General features: G+C 39.4%; 1 protein-coding gene across 6 annotated transcripts in view; it reads left to right on the forward strand.

Annotated features, from left to right (window-relative positions):
* The window catches only part of VAPA (VAMP associated protein A), a 44,698-nt gene extending 27,501 nt beyond the window's left edge, over positions 1–17,197 (forward strand). For 2 of the 6 annotated variants that reach the window (XM_002713573.6, XM_089305905.1), the window contains exons 4-7: positions 430–510; positions 8,677–8,808; positions 13,524–13,697; positions 16,430–17,197. In XM_002713573.6, the coding sequence (XP_002713619.1) occupies positions 430–510; positions 8,677–8,808; positions 13,524–13,697; positions 16,430–16,588 (546 nt within the window). In that variant the 3' untranslated portion in view covers positions 16,589–17,197. Of the gene's footprint in view, positions 1–429; positions 511–8,676; positions 8,809–10,628; positions 11,135–13,523; positions 13,698–16,429 lie in introns of those variants that run through there. The other 4 variants (XM_002713574.6, XM_089305907.1, XM_089305904.1 and 1 more) reach the window with 3 other exon arrangements.
* The last annotated feature ends 5,031 nt before the right edge of the window (positions 17,198–22,228 follow it).

Raw genomic sequence — 22,228 nt, forward strand, 5'->3', positions numbered from 1 at the left:
AGGAAGTTGAGCAGAATTTATTTTGGGGAATGTTGTTTAAACGTTTTGTTTAGTTCGCAATGGAGAAAGCTAATTCTAAAAATTTAAACATTGTTAGTCTGTTCATTACAGATGATCCTGAATTTCAGGAATGATTTTTGAAGTAGTATTTTGTGGAAATAATTAGCCGTGCTATTGTTAAAGAAGAAAGTGATGTAACCGCCAGTGATATCAGTGTGATTTCACTGGGTGGTGGTAGTAGATCTTGGGTTCTGTACAGGTTCTGTGACCTTAGCGAATGTCAGTGCCAAGGTGATAACTACAGAGGATAGCAGTGCAGTCCCCCGGAGCTGCAGGCTCTCACAGGTGCTTTCGAGCAGCTCTGCTCATCCTTTAGTTGTCCCTTGAGGTGAAACTTACCTCTGTGTTTAATGTTTGCTTTTATTTTAGTGGAAAGAGGCAAAACCTGATGAATTAATGGATTCTAAATTGAGATGTGTATTTGAAATGCCCAATGAAAATGATAAATTGGTAAGTAGAAAAATGTAAGGAAATTGACAGTTGTTGAGCTGTCAGTTACTTTGATTGAATTTGCTTCTATTTTTGGCCTTTCAGGTACTTAATGAGACTCAGTGCTCACTTGAGTTTTTAAAAACTTTTTTTTTTCTTTGCATTGTGTTTGTCCAAGAAGAAAAATGTCACTTTTAGGTACAAGCTGTATGATGGGGAAGAAACATTTATTTCTACCAGATTTATGCCACTAAATCACTTCAAATTCTTTTTTAGAATGAAACTGACGCTTGGATACATAAATATATTTAAAAAACAGTTATAAACTGCTTCTTGGCAGCTATGTACCAGCAGCAGTTTGGGGGATAAAAGATTAAATGGACAAGCAGTTTATTTTCCATGTTAAGATATTCCAAGGTATTTTGCTTACTTTATTGTTTTAGGTAAAAATGTACCTTATTTTATGCTTTAATGAATAGTTTTTGTTTCTTGTTGGTTAGTGTGAATGAATGTGAGTGAGTACCATTTGGGGAACTGAGGGATATAGGTGTATAGATAAAAAAAAAAAAAAAAGTTAGCCAGTAGGCTATGAACATATGGAGTTGGTTGTGGTTACTTTTCCTGTTCCTCTCTGCATTGTAAATTTGTTTTTATAAATCATGTCTGTGGTTTGTGGGAGGGACTTAGAAAGGTAGGATTATTTTTTTTGAGGGGAGGGGGTGATGCCTTAATATACACTATAATGTGGACAAGTAGAATTACTAGACACAGTTTGGTTATAATCTGACATGACTCTTGCCTTGACCTGGCAGTCATTTGAGCTATTGAAAAGAAAATGTACAGGTAAATATACAGGCCCAGTTATTATATTGTGTACACTGAATTGAAAAAGTCCCTGATAGTATTGGGTGTTAGTTGTTGGTCAAATTGTTTATTGAATTTTTAAGATGCCCTTTAAAATACATTTTGAGGCACTTGCCAAAAACAGAAAATGTGGCATGCTTAATACTTCACATTTGGAATTTTCTTTTTCCTAGATTGCAAGGAAACCAGTATCTTGTATAATTCTTCTTACTGGAACCAGGGAAACTTAAGACATTGTCTGGCTGTTTTCTTCCTTAGAATTGCTTATCTTTTTTTTTCTTTTAACCGTAATTTGATAAACGTAGTTAGATCTTTTATAAGGTTTTTTATAATGTTCTAAATAGCAGACAACTTGAGATTTTAGTCTGAAAGGGCTGGAACCCAGGTATTTGATACTGCTAATTAAGGGTAACTTTCATTGCTTTCGAAACCAGAAGTTGTTGATGAAATTGATAGGTCTGTGAAGTGGACACCAGCCATTTACTGCCTCATGGAGGAAAGTATATGCATCTACATACAGGTGTAATCCATAGTTAACCAAGAAAGCGGTTTGGGATCTGCATTAGTGCTTGAAAAATTACTGAATGGAGTTCCAGAGTGTCCCACTGTGGTGTATGACCAGTAGTGGTTTGGGGCCTGGAACCTTTTCAGAGCAAATATTATTAGTAACTCAAAGACTGTTCAGTAGCTTAGAAGTTCTCAAGAGAATATCTTACTCTGAGCTTTAATGAGCAGTATGTATTGTCACTGATCAAACCACTTGAATATGAGGCATATAAAATTGTAGAGAATATCTTCTGAAGATCATTTTAATTTTAAAAAGTAGATAGTTGGAAACATTTAGAAAAAAGTAAGCAAGAGTAGTGTGAACCTGTGACCAACTTTAATGATCACCAGCTTGTGGTTAATCTGAACTTCATTAGGTCCCACTACTTCCCATCTCACTTACTGTTTTAAGACAAACCCCAGAAATTACGTAATTTCATCAGTAATTATGAGAGCATTTCAAAAATTGATGGAAAAAGAATATTATGGAGAGGAGAAACTATGCCTGGATTTCAAAAATTTGCACATTAGAATAACCTTATCTTTTAATTCCATTTCCCACTAATTTTGAAACACTCTCATATTTTAGTTTATATCTTCCAACTTTTAAATTCATTTGAGAGACAGCAACCAAGAGAGTACTCCCATCTCCTGGCTCACTCCCTAAATCCCTGAAATGAATAGGGCTGGGTCAGGAGCCAGGAACTTTGCAGTGTAGATCTCCCCTTGGGTGGCAGGAGTCATCAGTGCTGCCTCCAGGGTCTGCATTGGCGGGAGGGAAGTTGGAATCAGGAGCTGAGAATTGAACCCAGGCACTCGAGTGTGGGATGCAGGCATGTTGGCATCTTAACTTCCAGGCTAAACACTTAGCCTTCTCAAAGGACTTTTAAAAGAGGGGATAAAGGAGTTTTTAATGATAGTACCATTAATACACCATTAAAAATCTGACATATCATTAGTATCAGGCAGCATTCAAACTTGCCTGGCAAATGTCATCAAAAAAGATTTATTTATTTATTTATTTATTTATTTATTTTGACAGGCAGAGTGGAGCAGAGTAGACAGAGAGAGAGAGAGAGACAGAGAGAAAGGTCTTCCTTTTTGCCGTTGGTTCACCCTCCAATGGCCGCCGCGGCCAGCGCACCACACTGATCCGAAGCCAGGAGCCAGGTGCTTTTCCTGGTCTCCCATGCGGTTGCAGGGCCCAAAGGCTTGGGTCATCCTCCACTGCACTCCCGGGCCATAGCAGAAAGCTGGCCTGGAAGAGGGGCAACCGGGACAGAATCCGGCGCCCTGACTGGGACTAGAACCCGTTGTGCCGGCGCCGCAAGGCGGAGGATTAGCCTATTGAGCCATGGTGCCGGCCCAAAGTTTTATTTTATTTTATTTTATTTTTTGTAGTTTGTTTGAATTGAGATGAAAATAAAATCTAAATATGGCTATGGGTGATAGGTTTCTTAAATCTCTTGAATTTATAGGTTCGAAATAACTTGATTCACTTATAGGCTTTCCCACAGACTTTTACTTGTTGTATCAGCATGATTTCACTTCTTTTCTGTCCTTGGTATTTGCCATAATTGGAAGTAGGATATAGAAGCTCGATTACATTTAGATTGGTTTTTCCTGGAAGTGGAGATGGGCAGGCTAAGACTGTTTTGTAGGTGGTATCCTCCCAAGGAAGCATGTGATGTCTGTTTTCTTCTGAAGTGAGCAGCCAGTTCACTGTGTAGATGAGTGGTTTTTGTCCAGGAGCAAAATCTTTGCCTCCCAAGGGCAATGTTGGAGACATTTTTGGTTGTCAGAACTTTCTAGTGTATATCTGGTGGGTGGAGGCCACAGATGCCACTCAGCTTCTTCCAAAGCATAGGATAGCAGCCTTCCCGACAAAGAAGCCAGCCTAAAATACCAGTAAAGTTGAGATTAAGAAAATATGACCTAGGTCTATTACATTACATAATGGTGATACTCTGTCACTCCTAGTTTATTATCATTGGTGCTCAGATTGGCTGGTCTTTAAATTGGTTCTTGAGTCCTTTTGAACCGGTAGCCTTTGGGAACTTTTTTGATGTCAAAACCTGGACATGGAGTCACAGCCATTTCTTGGAGAAGCTCTGGGCTTTCCCTCAGGAAGATGATATCTCAAGGCCACAATCTGGGCACTATGGTGAGGTTGATTTTTTAATGTTGTCAGAATTGTTACCAAACCATTCTTTTGGCCAAGATTCGAAAGGGGGACCCATTTGTCATTTGAAAGCACTTTAAATGTGAAATTTTAATGGTAGGATCATGTGAGCAGCACATAGAATGATGTGGATCATTTTATGGCTTGTGGTAATGAATACATTTTATGGCTGGGTACATTGTTGAACATCTTGGATAATTTGGAATGGTCAAAAGCCAATAATGATCTTCAAGAGAATGGGAGGTGTTTCAGTGAACCAGCTGAAGTACCATAAATATGAGTTATGATCTCATAGTTCACTTGCTTTGCATTAGCATTTTTGATAGATATTAAGTGTTTGGAACATACATTTCATGTTTTATATATAAAAAAGACTTAAGATTTCAACTTGTCATGTTTCATATTTACAAAAATTATATGCTATAAACATAGTAGAGGTGACTTCACATGATTAATATGTATGTTTTTTAGGAAAAAAGGGGCAAAACACAGCTGTATTTTTATAAGGTGTTTTCAGAAGTGAACTAGGTTGGGAGAGTTTTATGGTCAAATGAATTTGGAAAAAATCCTGCAAATTCTGTTCTCCCCAAAAGGATCATGCTATGTATTTCTGTATTAAAGGCTCTGAGAAGACCTATAGTAAAGAAATATGAGGCCGGCGCCGTGGCTCACTAGGCTAATCCTCTGCCTTGCGGCGCCGACACACCGGGTTCTAGTCCCGGTCGGGGCGCTGGATTCTGTCCCGGTTGCCCCTCTTCCAAGCCAGCTCTCTGCTGTGGCCAGGGAGTGCAGTGGAGTATGGTCCAAGTGCTTGGGCCCTGCACCCCATGGGAGACCAGGAGAAGCACCTGGCTCCTGCCTTCGGATCAGCGCGGTGCGCCGGCCGCAGCAGCCGTTGAAGGGTGAACCAACGGCAAAAGAAGACCTTTCTCTCTCTCTCTCTCTCACTGTCCACTCTGCCTGTCAAAAAAAAAAAAATATATATATATGTTTAACCCAGCATCTCTTTTTTATTTAATATAACATAATTAACTCATGGAATATTTAGACCCCTGAAAAATATTTTGAAAATAATACTCTGCTTAAACTCCTTCTTGTGGTGCTTATGAACCTGTGGATTCTGTAAGAAATGTTCATTTCTGAGAAATGTCTTTGAATTTGGTATAACCTGGCACTGATTCAGTTCCATCTGGGTTGTTAGTGATTATGTGACCAACTTTGAAGTCTTCTGTTTTATGTTGCATATCATCATTTATGGAAAATAGGAAACCTTAAAACACCAAATACGAAGTTTGCATGATAGTACAGAACTTACAAGAAAGTGTTTATATAAAAACACATACAAGAAATCTAGTTTATTATATATATATCAATATATCTGTTGATATAACTATATCTTTGGCCATTTCCATTACACTTTTGTCTATGGGTAAAGTAGTTAAATTGCCAAAATATCATACTGTCTTTGACATAGTGTTTGCTTTCTAGCATCCATTGGTAGTGACTTGACATCCTCATTCTCTATGTGTATCTTAGCTTTGGTTTAAAATTTGTCTGTTTGGAAATTAGGGCATCATTGGGTAGTGTGATACTAGATGTAGTCAGTCTACTTTAGATAAGTTGATAAAATGCTATATGAAGCTAAATCCTGACTTAAACAGTTTGATTGAAGATGACACTCTAAAAAATTTCCAAATGTGCCAGAGTAATGGCAATATGAAAACTATTGGTAATGTTATTTTTAAAAGTAGAATACAAAATAGATTTTCTAGTTATAGCTCGATTTTTATATAATAAACTCTTTGAAGTTTTCTGATACTATATTCCTTTTTAGTATACTAATTACATGTTACAGAAAAGTATGTTAGCTTAAGAAAAATTTAGTTTTTAAGTTGCTGGTGACATCTTACAGTTTAATTCTGGATGGAGTATGTATTTGTATTCAGCCTTCTTTAAGTGTTTAGAGCAATGGAGATGTCTGTATTCTGTTCCTAGTGTCTTAAATATTTACCTTACTGTATATTTGTTTCCATATATGTATATATTGTGAGATGGTTACCATAGTCAAGCTAATTAACATACCATGTCTCATAATCAGCATTTTTGGGTTACATTTACTTTAAAGAATCAGTCATCAGAATGTATGGTCAATGTAGAAAAATTTGGTATTTATAGTAGATACCTTGTGGAGGTATACCCTACTTCCTTGATTATTATCTCATTAGGTATGCTTAGGCCGGCACCGCGGCTCACTAGGCTAATCCTCCGCCTTTCGGCGCCAGCACACTGGGTTCTAGTCCTGGTCGGGGCGCCGGATTCTGTCCCGGTTGCCCCTCTTCCAGGCCAGCTCTCTGCTGTGGCCCGGGAGTGCAGTGGAGGATGGCCCAAGTGCTTGGGCCCTGCACCCCATGGGAGACCAGGAGAAGCACCTGGCTCCTGGCTTCGGATCAGCGTGATATGCCAGCCATTGGAGGGTGAACCAAAGGCAAAAAGGAAGACCTTTCTCTCTGTCTGTCTCTATCACTATCCACCCTGCCTGTCAAAAAAAAAAAAAAAGGCCGGCGCTGCGGCTCACTAGGCTAATCCTCCGCCCTGCAGCGCCGGCACACCAGGTTCTAGCCCCGGTTGGGGCGCCGGATTCTGTCCCGGTTGCCCCTCTTCCAGGCCAGCTCTCTGCTGTGGCCAGGGAGTGCAGTGGAGGATGGCCCAGGTGCTTGGGCCCTGCACCCCATGGGAGACCAGGAAAAGCACCTGGCTCCTGGCTCCTGCCATCGGATCAGCGTGGTGCGCCGGCCGCGGCGGCCATTGGAGGGTGAACTAACGGCAAAAGAAGACCTTTCTCTCTCTCTCTCACTGTCCACTCTGCCTGTCAAAAAAAAAAATAAATAAATTAGGTATGCTTTTAGTTCTAGGATATTGGCACATTCCAAAACAGTAGAAAACGAATATGTGTATGTTTTTATTTTTAGTTTACAGGCAAAACAGTTCTAATTTATTTGAATCACCATTAGAGTATGTTCTTTTTGGAACTTGCCCTCGGGTTTGGATCATACATAGGGTGACCAAGGAAGCTCAGAGAATTAAAGAAGTACCATTAATAATTTTTCCTAGGTAATAGGAATACACCAGTATTATCCTTAGATACACTAAGCTGTATGGCCATGTTAGTTCTAAGGAACAACATGTGTGTGACTGGATGTAGTCCAGTGACTTAACTGAGGTTTGGCTTATGCTGAGAGCCTGTCAGTGGGTTCCCCGGATTGTTGAGATGGAGGCAGATGATGCTGAAGTGTTGATTGTTTATCAAAATGAGGTTCTCTGAATTACTAGCTCTCTCTACTAGTTATTAGCTCTGTATTACGAAACATTTAATGAATGTCCAACTAGTGACGCTAGTTTTATTAGGGTTGAATGTAGCTGTTTTAAATGAAGTTTTAAAATCTATTCAGTTCTTTGTGTTCAGTTTAAAAGCATTTTTGAGGGCTTAACTCAGATTTTTCAAATTTCTTAAATGTGTTACATTTCCTCTATATAATATCTGATGATTATATATATACATATATTTTTTATATATTTGAGGTAGAGTTATAGACAGTGAGAGAGAGAGAGAGAAAGGTCTTCCTTCTGTTGGTTCACTCCCCAAATGGCCGTGGTGGCCGGCGCTGCGCCAATCTGAAGCCAGGAGCCAGGTGCTTCTTCCTGGTCTCCCACGCGGGTGCAGGGGCCCAAGCACTTGGGCCATCCTCCACTGCAGTGAGCTGGACTGGAAGAGGAGCAACCGGGACTAGAACCCGGCACCCATATGGGATGCCGGCGCTGCAGGCAGAGGATTAATCAAGTGAGCCACGGCCCGGCACCCTGATGATTATATATTTTATAAAAAAAGTGCTATGTGTTTCATTGAATTTCAGATCTTGTGTAAAAAGACATTTTATGGTTAAACATAGTTTTTTCCTGTTGAGACAAAGAACATATTGAATAGCAGTGAGTATTCACAGTCTCTTCCAGCGCTTTTGTATGAAGGCATTCAAGAGTTAGGAAGACAACTGTGGAGTTCGTAATGTTCACAGTTCATTGACCCTAGGATGTGTGTGTGCACGTGTGGTGGGGGAGTTTCTGAATACCAAAGAAATTTATGATAAATCGTTATGCATTTGAGTGTCAGAGGAAAAAATATTTAGGTTGAATGTTACCAAAGTTAAGAAAGCATGAGAGTGCTTGTTTTTCAAGTATTAATTAGTAAAAAAACAGGTATTAGGAAAAGAAAGTCATAAAGTTAGATTTAGAATGTATTCATTTGAGGATATTGTGAAGCTAGCATAAATTTAATAAAGTTTGTACACTAATTGAATGTAATGCAAGTAGGTCAAAGCTAATTTTATTTTGGGAAATAATATAAAAAGCGAGTTCAGAGTTTTTTACTTTTTGCTTTAACATAGCTATTAATACTGTTTTCTGTGCATAATACATTTTCATAGAGTACATTTTGAATGTTTTAGAGGCTAATGCTTTCTGTGTCAAGTCAATTCCAGTATCGTGCAGGAGAAATCAGAGTTTGGTGCGAATCTGAGAATATGTTTCCCATGGCCTCTCAGGGTATAACTCCACCAGGGATTGCTCCGACTGTCACTTCAATGAGCAGCATCAACAACACAGTTGCAACAGCTGCCAGTTATCACACGAAGAATGACCCCAGGGGACATGTGTTCAAACAAGAGAAGCAGAAGGTTTGTTTTAGGGAGTTAACAGACTTGGGAGTCTGCTAGTGTTACTGGTTAAGTTAATGTAGATAACTAGCAGATGATGGTATTATGAGTATGTTATATGAAGTAGGTGGAATTGAAGTTTTTAACTATGTTTAAAATTACAGCAGCATCACAAACGTTAAATAATGCACACAAGCGATTTTATTCTTAAAAAAAAAAGCACTTAATAAAGTCACAGTAATGAGCACGACAAATGTTATTGTGAACATTATGCAGTTGGTATAGTTTTTCCTGTGATTGAGATGTGGAGAGAATATTCAAAAAAGTGAGTTTATAGCTTGTGAATAAGATAGCACGGATATAGCAGTAAAAGGTAGGAGTTGGAAAGTAATGAAATTACTCCTTGTATTTTGTTACCAAATACAAATACAGTAACCTCCCCAAAACTGTCATTGTTGGTTATTTACTGTGCCCAGGGTTGGGGAGTTTATAGTTGAAACCCTAAAGACCTTACTTAGGACATACTTTAATTTATTTATATGTGTGTGTGTGTGTGTGTGTGTGTGTTGCTTACGACTTAAGTAAAGTGACAGCACATTAGTAGATAACAGTGACTTCTTGGTGGTGTGATGGGTATAGTATATGATTCTCTCTACCATTTCTTTCTTACTGGGAACTTCAGGAAACTCAGTTTTAACAGATTGCTTGTAATTTGCCATTTGGTTTACTCCCCCAAATGGCCACAATGATGAGGACTGGACCAGAGTTGGAGCCAGAAGCCAGGATCTCAGTCTAGAATTCTTATGTGGGGGCTAGGAACCCAGTTATTTGAGCCATCTCCTCTCTTAGTGTATGCATTGTCTGGAAGCTGGAGTCAGGAGCTGGGGCCAGAAATTTTAACCCAGGCATTCAGTGTGACACTGGGGCCTCTTAACTGCAAGATTACTTACTCCATAATGTGTAATACTTTTCTTTGTAAATTCATTTGATGGGCAGAGAGAGAAAGAGAGCAAGTGAGCAGTTTCAGGCTCCCAACCTCTGGTTCATTCCCCAGGTGACAGTAGTGGTTGCTGCTGGGCCTGGGCCAGGTTGCAGCCAGGCACTGGGAGCTCAACCCAGGAATCCAACGTGAGTAGAAAAAGGCATCCACTCCTTGAAGCATCACCTGCTGCCTCTCAGAATGCGCATTAGCAGAAAATTGGAAGTGGAAGCAAATCAGGCCTTGAACCCAGGCACTCCACTGATAGGGAAAATCTCCAATTTTTAAAATTTTGCCATTACTTCCTTTTAGGAATCATGGTCCCAGAGAAACAGTAAATTTGTTTATAGTAGAGAAAAAGGTTTCAGCTTATCCTGTTATTCATATATTAATTCACAGGTTGAGACCTTAATTCTGGCTCTGACAATTCATGCCGTCATGTGTTGGCTTTAGCCTTTGTGTACCCCCTTTATGGATGTTGTCACCACTTACTTGTAGTAGTCATAAGACTGTATTCCCATGTTTATGTCCTTTAGCTGCCCTGTTCTCCCCAAGCCTTCACTGCAAAATAGCTTGTCTGCCTTCTACCTTTCCCCTTTTATTTCCAATTGTAGTATTAGAATTGAAGTTACGATGGTTGTTGAAAAGGAATGCAGAAGTACAGCTCATAGATATAGAGGGCTACTGCAGTAGGCTAAATAATATAAAATAGTGGAAAATGTGTAACAGATTGATAAGTTGTCTTCATTGATGCACAACTTTGACCTTTGAGCTTATTCTAAGTTGTATTAAATATAATGTTAATGCAATGTTACTATGCATCACTTTTTACTAAGAGTCACAACATGCTCAATTCCTTTAGTTTGCTTATTTCATGGTTCTCAGAACAACCAGTCTCCTCTTTCTGGACCAGTCTGAAGCAACTCAAGGAACAAGCTGTTTTCCTGGAGCCAAACCTCATTAATGGAGCTCCTGAATGGAAGCATATACTTAAAGTCACACCTGCCTAGTGTTTCTCCTCAGGGTCATCAGATTGTCACTACATGAATGTCTAAGCTCGTCCTTCCCCCCTTTAACCTCCAACTCAGTTAGATTATATATGCTTATATTTTAAATATGCATAAATAAATTAGATTTATTTGCATCTGCTATGTATGTTGACTGTTTTGTAGGGGGACTAAGTAGTATTATGATACAACTATTCTGTATAACTTGTTCCATAACTCAGTTTTGAGGTATGTTTACATTTCCCTATATCCTTTGCATTCCAGTCTTGTGTTTATACTCTACAAATTGGTTATGACATTTTTTTATAATTATAAATTAAGTACAACATCATTAAGAAAGGTTTCAGTAAACAAAGAAAAATTTAATTCTACCATCATAAGAAGATACTCAATGTTGTATTGTTTAAAACTCCAAAGAATGAGAAGCAACTATTTTAACAAACAACTTAAAAAATATTTATTTGAAACACACAGAGAGAGAGAGAGGGAGATCTTTTATCTGCTGATTTACTTCCCAAATGGTTGCAATGGCTGTGTCTAGGCCAGACCAACGCCAGGACCCCCAGGAGCTTCATCTTGGTCTCCTGTGTGGGCCCAAGAACTTCTGCTACTTTCCCAGGCACGTTAGCAGGTAGCTGGATTGGAAGTGAAGCAGCGAGGGCTTGAGATGACTTTCATATGCTGGTGTTGCAGGCAGTGGCTTAGCCCACTGTGCTACACCACTGACTCCTCTAATACACTAAACCAAAATGAAAGGTATTAATTATTTTGGTAAGCCACAGAATGTGTAATGACCTACTGCGTTATTTAAGATGATAATTATGTGTGTATAAATGAAACGCAAGGTAAAAAGTGTTGATTTTTATAAAAATGCATATGAAAAATATTGGAATGTGAATAATATGCTGCACTGTTGAAATGATGGGGGATGATTTCCTTGCCTTCCCTCATAATTTAAAATTTTCTTGAATTTCAAGAGTTTATTTAATAAGGATCCACTTAGGAAGCCCTTGATGATTCTTAGTTAATTTTTTTCTCTTCACTGTTGACTTCATGTATATACTTTGAGTTTCTTAGCTTTTTGGTGAGAGAATATTTTTTCTCAATTCTTAGCAAAAGCCTGAAGGCTCAATGTTCTTCACTTGCCATGTTGTTGACTATTATTGCTGCTTTTACAGAGGAAGACAGCGTGCTGCCTTCGTTGTGATAAGTTGGGCTGGTACTAGGATGGAATATGAGCACATGAGAAAATGATTTTAAAGTGAATTTTAGTCACTTTAAAAAGAATAGGAAAGAGTATTGGCAGAGAAGAAAATGTATCTGAACCAGAGTTTTGATAGTGAAGTTGGATTAGATGGGTATGGTGAAGATTAGAGTGAAGAACAAGAACACTAGCAAGAGAAAAGTGTGGGGACAAACTGAAATATAGGCTTCAGTAAAAAAATCTTACCTGAGAAACCTGAAAGGGGAGAATCCACTGACAGGTCAGACATACACAGTGTTGTGTGTTAGAACCTCGTTATGACATGAATCATTTTTACACTGACTTAGGCATGCTGATTAAGTCACGTCTTCATAAGAAATACTAGTTTGCCTCTTGAACAAACCATTTCTTTATACGTATTATAAATTTTGCTGCTGAGATGTGCAGCCTGTAATAAATCTTGCAAATGAGTGCTGTGGGACACCGTAAAAGTTAATTTTGTAAATGTCTTTGTTTATATGTGACTAAAACAGGTTTATGTCTATCTAAGAAACGTTTAACAAGTAAAAATGTAAATGAAAAAGGCTTGTTAGTACTGTTAGAGAGTGCATTTGTAAGTGATGCTAGCGTGACAGATATTGGGGCACTTTAGACCCTGGGCTTCGGGACCATTTAGCAACTGCCCTTGGTACTCGTCACCAGGCCCTTACCTCTAGTTTGAAGTGCTTAAGAGTTGGTAAGAATTAAGGTTTGGGCGCTCATAGTTTTAAAAATACATTAACTACTACTGAGGTGTAGTATTCCATATTTAAGCACATGCATTAAAGCAAATTATTACTAATAATTTGAAGGAATCATTTATGTTCAAGTTTTAGATCATAGATTCTTTACACCCTTCCCTCCCCCCTTTTTTGCCATATATTTGTGTTTATTCAGTATTTATACCATCCAGTTATTTTTTCCCACTAATAGCAGTTAGTTTTCTTTGAAATGTTTTTTCTTAGCTAGTTCCTAATGTCACTGGAATGATTACGATATACTCCCCTACCCCTAGAACCTTATTTGAATTGCAGAATCAGAGCACTGAAAATGACCTTCATTATTTGGATTTTGATTGGCATCAGTCATTCAGCATGCTTTCATTGAATAACTACCATTGGCCAAAGTGCTGGGTTTATAGGGGTAAATACAAAGAGAAATGGCTCTTACCCTCCCAGCCTTTGAAGTATTGTAGGAAGCAACTTCAAAAATATATAATTATGATATAAGTGCTATGGTGGAGGTAAGTGCCAAGAGTTATGGGAGTAGAGGAGGGAGTGGGCTGCTTGTTTTGACTATCCAAATGCTGACATCTAATGATTTAGTCCTTTTTAAAATTATTCACAGATGACCATACATGTGGTACTTAAAGTTATTATTAATGAAATTAAAAATTGTCAAAACTTTTAAGGAATTTTTGGAAAAGAAGGATGTGAAATGTATATTTTTATTTACTTAAAATCTATATTTGGTTAGTTTAAAAATTCCCGATATCTTTGTAATACAGAATGACATGGAACCTAGCAAAGCTGCTCCACTGAATGCATCGAAGCAAGATGGACCCATGCCAAAACCGCACAGTGTTTCCCTCAATGATACCGAAACAAGGAAGCTCATGGAAGAGTGTAAAAGACTTCAGGGAGAAATGATGAAGCTTTCAGAAGAAAATCGACACCTGAGAGTAAGTCCTGTGGATTGAAAATAAGTTGTAAATAAGTTGATAGAAATGAAAGTGAAGGAAATGGGAATAGCTAGGCCATTTTGCTCTGGTCTTTTTATCGCTAACCCTACCCCTTTTAACAGTCTGACCATGGCTTCTCAAGACCCACCGTCCTTTTCCTCAGCTGTCACCCTGGAAGCTGTGGCTGGCCTCAGCATTGTTTTGGCCCCTTTTGCTTCTTCCCTTCTTGACATTCTGTGCCCCAGCTGTGCAGAACTGTCTAGGACTTCCCTGTCCTCCACTGTAGCCACCCTCACGTGGGAATGTCAGCCAGAGATGTACTGTGAATGTAAAATACACCCTGATGTTGAAAACTTAGAACCAGGAAGAGAAACGCTTTTTAAAAATATAGTTACATATTTAAAAATTTTGAAAGTATTGATAAAATATTTTTTACTTTTTTTAAAATTTGAGGGTAGAGGTATTATTTGAGAGACAGAGAAAAGGGTCTTTATCTGCCAGTGCACTCCACAAATGGCCACAGTGGCTGGAGCTGAGACGATCCAAAGCCAGGAGCTCACTCTGATTTGGTCTCCCATGTAGGCACAGGAGCCCAAGCACTTGGGGCATCCTCCACTGTCTTCCCAGGGCATGGCAGAGACCTGGATTGGAAGAGGAGCAGCTGGGACACAAACCAGCGCCATATGGAATGCTGGCGCCAAGTCAGAGGCTCAGCCTACTACGCCACAGCGCTGGTCTCCTAATTTTTTATTTTTTACAATATGCAGTTAAAACATGTAAAATGATGTATGCAACTCATACTTGAGGCTTATATTTGTGTTGGGCAGTGTTGGGCTGAATTACTTGACAGAGCCTGTCTTCTCACTCTCACATTAGCAGGAGCTCCTCCTTCTGACTGTACGGCCCTGAAATCTTGTTCCTAACCACAGAACACATACACGTGCATTCACAAAGGCACTCCGTTTTCACCCTTTCAGTCTAGTTTTCTCCCTCCACAACAAGTAAGATGGCATTGTATTTGTCCTACACAGCTTACTACATTTCTGCTCTTATTTGTTGGAGATCTTTCTCCCTTTATTGGACAATGATTTCCTTGGGGACAGACTGTTTTATTGTCTGCGTTCACAGCTCGTGCATGTAGTAGTCATTTCATGTATTTGAGTGAATAAGGGAATGGGCTGGTGAAGGAGGACTGATGTGAATGGGGTCTGTGAATCATTTGTCTCTAACAAGTGATTACTTGGTTCAAGATCTGAAGACCTTTACATTGCTTTTTAGGCCTTGAAAGTTTTCATATCAAAGTAGATGATACAAAGGTTATTTAAGCTAAGTTCTGGGAGTTCATCTACATTTGATGATTCCTTCTGTTAAATGTGTATAGGAACTGTACTCAAAGGCGCTGTATCTAGAGTTGATGTGTGAACTCTAAAGGATTTGTGATTCGAGTTTCTGTGACTCTTCATACTCCATAGTACCTCCTTGAGGGCTGTCAAGCCTTAGCACTTGTATGGATAGTGGGAGCACTCTGTTTCCCACTCACACTCCTTGGACTTTAAGGATGCTATTCTTTGTTTTTTGCCTATAATGACTTCCACATTTTGTTCTTCTATGAAATATGTGTTCCTTAGGGTGCTCAGTAGGTTTATATAAAAAGCTGCCGATTGTCTCTTGGCTTGGAGGGGAGAAGTGGAGACTAGGGTGGCACAGGACTGGAACTAGGAAGACAGAATGGGGAGGTAGAGGACTGAGACTTTATTCCTGGTCTCTGCTCTATATTAGGGGTGGGGAGCATCCAACCCGTAAAATCTTGTGCTGTGGCCTTGCCAAGGCAACTGCAGGTGGGACTTGAAATTCAGTAAATCTATAGCAAAGTTGATAATTTTGTATGGTCTTCAAATGATGGTAGAAATATCCAAATGATCCGTGGTAGAGAAAAGATTCTGCATCCCTGCTTTCCATGGTGCTACTCTACATGAGATTTTATTTGAAAGAAAATCCTGCTATTTAAAAACCAAAAGAACATTGAAGACCACTGGCTTATAGAATTGGGTTCAGGCCCTTTTGATATTTCATTCACAGATACATCTCAGTACTACTACTTTTTTTTTTTTTTTAAGATTTATTTATCTGGGCCGGTGCCGCGGCTCACTAGGCTAATCCTCCGCCTAGCGGCGCCGGCTCACCGGGTTCTAGTCCCGGTCGGGGCGCCGGATTCTGTCCCGGTTGCCCCTCTTCCAGGCCAGCTCTCTGCTGTGGCCAGGGAGTGCAGTGGAGGATGGCCCAGGTGCTTGGGCCCTGCACCCCATGGGAGACCAGGAAAAGCACCTGGCTCCTGGCTCCTGCCATCGGATCAGCGCGGTGCGCCGGCTGCAGCGCGCCGGCCGCGGCGGCCATTGGAGGGTGAACCAACGGCAAAGGAAGACCTTTCTCTCTGTCTCTCTCTCTCACTGTCCACTCTGCCTGTCAAAAAAAAAAAAAAAAAAAAAAAAAAAAAAAAAAGATTTATTTATTTATTTATCTGAAAGAACTACAGAGAGGGAGAGACAGATCTTCCATCTGCCCGTTCACTTCCCAGATGGCTGCAGTGGCCAGGGTAGGGCTAGGCTGAAGCCAGGAGCTTCCTTCGACTCAGATCCGTGTTCCATCCCCAAAGCCATAGGTCTTTGAAAAGATTTTTAGCTCTCATTTCTGTGCATATTTGCTTTTAAAATCTGTGTTTTCTTTTTTCCTAGGATGAAGGATTAAGGCTCAGAAAGGTAGCACATTCGGATAAACCTGGCTCCACCTCAACTGCATCCTTCAGAGATAACGTCACCAGTCCTCTCCCTTCACTTCTTGTTGTAATTGCAGCCATTTTCATTGGATTCTTTCTAGGGAAATTCATCTTGTAGAGTGAAGCATGCCGAGTGCTATTTCTTTTTTTTCTCTTGACCAGAAAAGATTTGTTTACCTACCATTTCATTGGTAGTATGGCCCGCGGTGACCATTTTTTTGTGTGTACAGCGTCATAATAGGCTTTGCCTTTAATGATCTCTTACGGTTAGAAAACACAATAAAAACAAACTGTTCGGCTACTGGACAAATTGTATATTATCAGATCATCACTAGCAGATGTCAGTTGCACATTCAGTCCTTTATGAAATTCATAAATAAAGAATTGTTCTTTCTTTGTGGTTTTAATAAGAGTTCAAGAATTGTTCAGAGTCTTGTAAATGTTATTTTAATAATCCCTTTAAATTTTATCTGTTGCTGTTACCTCTTGAAATATGATTTATTTAGATTGCTAATCCCACTCATTCAGGAAATGCCAAGAGGTGTTCTGTGGGGAAATGGTGCCTCTTACAGTGTAAATTTTCTCCTTTACCTTTGCTAATATCATGGCAGAATTTTTCTTATCCCTTGTGAGGCAGTTGTTGACTGAGTTTTTTCATCCTTACAATCCTGTCCCATGGTATTTAACATAAAAAAAAATAAAACTGTTAACAGATTCTTGCTCGATAGCCTGTTTGTGTCTGTCGTGTCATTGAGGGGGAGGGTGTCAGGGTGTCCACTGTGTAGGGTAATTTGAAATTTATAATGCTAATTTTGCTCTTGCATTGAAAGTTTTTTGGTTGTTACAGTATTTGTAATTAAAAGTTCTCATTCTCTTAAGGAAAGCAGTTGATGATGTTTCAAGCTATGTTTGATATTTTGGGAGATCATAATCATTAGTTTGTAAAAAAATGAGATAAGCAATGCCAGGAGAATAAAAGTGCTGTACTTGTAGTGAGGTTCTCGTATGCCATGGACTGCCTTACCTTTACTCCATCCTTATCATGTTCTTCTCAAGGAAGACTTATTCTCCTCGTCTAGTAATTCTTTATAATATCTCACAATTATAGTGAAAACTAGGTGTTTTTTCTGCCGCCCAATTTGACATGTCATTTTGGCAATTACTGAGCAAGCCTTGGGAATTTCCTTTGTGACAAATGGCTTTATCCTTGACAAATCTTAACCGTGTGAAACATACTTTCAGTATAAATACACATTAGAGGGTCTGATACTTTCCTGCACTTAGTCTGATGTCATTTATTTTGTCCTAGGATAGGAAATTTTGGAGCCAGAGAAAATAACATTAACTTATCATTTGTGTACAGTCTAATTCAAGTGAATTTTGATGATTGAAAACATGTGTTGGTTCTGTAAAAGGGCACACGACCTGAAAGGGAATTTGGATTTTGAGACTTGATGTGGTGCAGTGAAGTATGTTAGGCCCAGGTGTATACACATTTTATAAAAGTGTGAAGTGTTTGAAAGAGTTTTTGGTTGCCTTTTCCTTTCAAATGTGTTTTGAATTTGTCAGATCACATGTATTGTATTATTGTTCTATGGTATGGTATCTTATAAAAATCTCTTGCTTATGTGTAAAAGTTACTGAAAACATAAGCCATGCCAAGCTGTCACTAGCATGCTACTGCGAGTAGTGTTTCCATTGTGGTGTGCTCAGCTGTCACTCTAAACCCTCCCCTCTTAAAACTGGAAAAGCATGCCGGAAAAAAACCTCTTTCTGTTTCACCCCATAAATGCAGAATCAGTAATTCTTCAGCTTAAAGCTTTCTATATAATCAACTTTCTTGGTGTTAAGTATCAAGCTTGTTAGCTATCTAACAAATTCAGCGAAATCTCATTTTATGGGAATGCTCCTTAGAGTTCATTCTGTCCGGCCCCTTTGTTCTGTAATTGAGGAATCCGAGGCCTTACCTTACGAGAGCATCACAAGAACTTCCCCTGTTTTCTCACAAATAGGCAGCAGCAGAACTGGAACTAGAAATCTGGTCTTTCAACTCTGGCTCAGTGTCTTCTCTGGTAATTTTATAGAAAAACAAATTTGTCTTAATTTGACACGACTGAAATAATGAACATAAGATGCTATTTAATGAGTATATGTGAAAATCCCTGTCACTAGATTGTATCGCAGGCTCCTGTTAAATAGTGTCATGTATGTTTGGTTTTAGTGTTTAGGCTAGCAATGCTTCCCATATTGATAATAAATAAACCTTACAAAATACGATGTATTTTTAGGTAGGCATTTTATAAAATGCATTATACAATGGTTGGTTTTGAAGTAGGTTGTAGTCTGGGTGGTATCTTGAAAATAAAGTATATGTGGGCTTCTGCATAGCCTGAGATGCTCTGATTGTATAAGAGACTTCAATTGTATGAAATGTGATCAGATTATTTTACTACCAATAGTTAGTTTCAGAGAGTCTAGCTGTAGTAGTTGATTATATATAGATTAAATTGTTTGTCTTCATTCCTTCCATGCATAGAACTTGTTGCTTTGTCCACCTGCTTACAGGCATATGTAAGCAGGAGGAAATACACTGTTACTAATACTGAAATTCCCTTCCAGTGACCATGGCCTTACGTTCACATGGGATGCTAAATGCACTGTGTTCTTTCAGTCTTTCTGTAACTGATTTAACTTTGCCTGTTCTTGTATTTATAAGAAACACGTTTAAAAATGTGTTCTGAGTGTGTGGTATGTTAACATTAAAAAAAAATTGGAAAACTTGTATCACTTCAGAGATTCTGGTCAAAGAAATATCTCAATTCCTCCTTCATGTATCTTACTTAGCTCAGGAGTTCTTTTCAAATTGGTATTATCTGGTATGGGAATACTTTGGGATTACAGTGCTTTGAAAAGGCACCACTTTTGAAAACAAGTTTTAGCAGGTTAAAAAACCAGTTCTTACAGGGTATGTGTCCCTAAATGTAGTCTTGCCACTTCAGAATATATCCAAGGAATTATTTCCCTGGAGCTTTTGTGTGTTCCTGTTCAGTGATTTTGGTGTATGCACAGATTGAAGACATCAACCTTTAGGAGAGTAAGGGAAAGATCAATGCCTAGTGTATGGGAAAACAAAAGCAGCAGGTAAATAAGTGATCTTTATTTCCTAGCTTTTAAGGGAAATTATGTGAATAAATAAACTGTTTCAAAACGTGGTTAAGTGTCATTTTCCTTTCAACAGTTAAACAACATTTGTTTCCACGGCAATAAAACAGTCTCGTCTGGTAGGCACTGATAGCCGGGTTTTGGGATTGGGACCAGTGGTTTTTTTTTTTTTTTTTTTTTTTTAAGATTTATTTATTTGAAAGTCAGTTAGAGGAGAGAGAGAGAGAGGTCGGTCTTCCATCCATGGTTCACTCCCCAGTGGGCTGCAATGGCCAGAGCTGAGCTGTTCTGAAGCCAGGAACCAGAAGCTTCTGAGTCTCCCCTAAGGGTGCAGGGGCCCGGAAGTGCAGTGGCCGGGACTCGAACCGGTGTCCATATGGTACGTTGGCATTGCAGGCGGCGGCCCTGGGGACCTGAGTTCTGACAGCACAGATTTGCTGGTATAGAGGAAATGGGGGCAGCTGCCCTTTGAGGGTGTGTTTGGTGGTCCACTCTTGGCAGCAGCCCTGCTTTCTGGAAGTCCTGTGCAGGGAAAGGGGTACCTGGAGACCGGCCAGCCAGCTTGAATGCATCCTCAGCCTGTTCATTCCCACCATCCCGTGTGCAGAACACTTGAACTTCAGTTGAGCAATAAATATGCCATTTACATTAACTTTGAAATATTCATTGAAATATTTGCAGAATTGAAAACTTGGGACTAAAGAAAAGTTTTGTCTTCCTCTGTCACTTCGATTGCAGCTTATTAAATCAGTTTTGTGCAGTGTCAACCACTATACCCACTTGGTTTATTTCCCTATAATGTTTAAACAATTCTAATAGTGTTTTATTTTTTTCTTAATTGTTTATTGAAAACCAAGTGTTTAAGTGCAAAAGTGCTTCATTTTTACGATCACTTTCTTAAGGCTGTGGGCATTTAATATATCACGCATAGCCTTATGAGCACGTGTCTTTAGAAAGGTTCTTGTTTTTCAGCTATTCCTGTATATAACATTCAGCTTGAAAAAAGGGTGCAAACGGCCCGGCGCCGTGGCTCACTAGGCTAATCCAGCACACCAGGTTCTAGTCCCGGTCGGGGTGCTGGATTCTGTCCCAGTTGCCCCTCTTCCAGGCCAGCTCTCTGCTGTGGCCAGGGAGTGCAATGGAGGATGGCCCAAGTCCTTGGGCCCTGCACCCCAAGGGAGACCAGGAGAGGCTCCTGGCTCCTGCCTTCGGATCAGCGCGGTGCGCCGGCCATTGGAGGGTGAACCAACGGCAAAAGGAAGACCTTTCTCTTCTCTCTGTCCATTCTGCCTATCCAAAAAAAAAAAAAAAAAAAAAGGCAAGGAACTGAATAGTTGTGTTTTTAGCAATGGGAATCAGCTACGGCAGTACATTAATGCAGAATGACCTTAAAATAACTGATCCTTGAGCAGCACCCCGAGAAGTAACCTAGTTGTTCTGGGGGGAGCAGTTGAGTAGCCTTTTTAAAACGAGTCATTTTCATTTGCAGTCAGACTGCTTGTTAGCCCTTTAAATGCCAAAGACAGATAAGAAGTAGACTTCAACTTTGTCCTGCGGTACAGGGAAACTTCACAATTTTTTGTTTACTTTTCTTGTAAAATAAATTGGAGGAGTCACCTTTAGGTATTGCTTAATGCAGAAGCTGCCTTTGTAAAGTTAATAGTGCCAGGACAACCAGTGAAGGTTTTTCACTTGTAAATATATAGGAGCTGTAAGTGCAACAGTAATAAAAAGTTGAGAAATTGTATGGACTTCTGTTTTAATTAATGTTTGGCAGACATGCAGGGAGATCAGTCACCCCAAAAATTTGTCACGAATTTCTTAAATTATGAGTGTAGGCTGTTTCTAAGTATGGCATGATTTGCGAAGAGCTTACCTCTGTGTGCCAGGTGTTTTGTGTCAACACACTTAGTCTTCAGGGGGATCTTGTGAGATAGGTGGTTGTTTACCTGGGTGGTTGTTTACCTGGGTGTGAGGGGAGGGGGACAGGTTTAGAGGTTGAGCTTGCTCAGGTTTGCACATGCGTAGATAACACAAGGCAGTTGGCTCTAGATGGTCTGGTGCTGAGCCTGTGCTGTTGACTTTTGTCATCCATCAAGTCAAATATTACCTCTTAAATATGGTGATTTTGCGATTTCTTTGATTCTACCATATAGACTGTACTGATAATTTGAAAAGTTTTTGTGTAGGGAATTTTCATCTTAAATTTTCAAAGGCTTTTCTCCCCTTGTATCTCTCAAAGTGAGAGGAAACAAACCAACAGTCTCAGCCTCCAAATCCAACAAATAGGAACATTTCTAATTAGAGTTACTCAGGTCATAAAGGGTGGCCTGTAAGATTTATGGAAACGGCTCCTGTGGCCTTCAAGGCTGGAAATGAGAGTGTGACCTCAGTCTTTTCTGTATAGTCCTCCAAGATGGAATCATTATTTAAAGCAGGTGTTTTTCAATTGTCTTTATGGCCTGAATTCTTGATATTGTGTAGTTCTACAAAGGACAAAAGATGTTATATACTGACAAGCGATATATCTTGCGGTGGGTTGGGAGAGGGAGAAGTTACTGATATAAGTTTTAAGAAAATGTGGATTGAAATTAGA

This window comes from Oryctolagus cuniculus, chromosome 10, assembly GCF_051225735.1.
Source record: "Oryctolagus cuniculus isolate XC-2025 breed Fujian yellow rabbit chromosome 10, ASM5122573v1, whole genome shotgun sequence".
NCBI lineage: Eukaryota > Metazoa > Chordata > Mammalia > Lagomorpha > Leporidae > Oryctolagus > Oryctolagus cuniculus.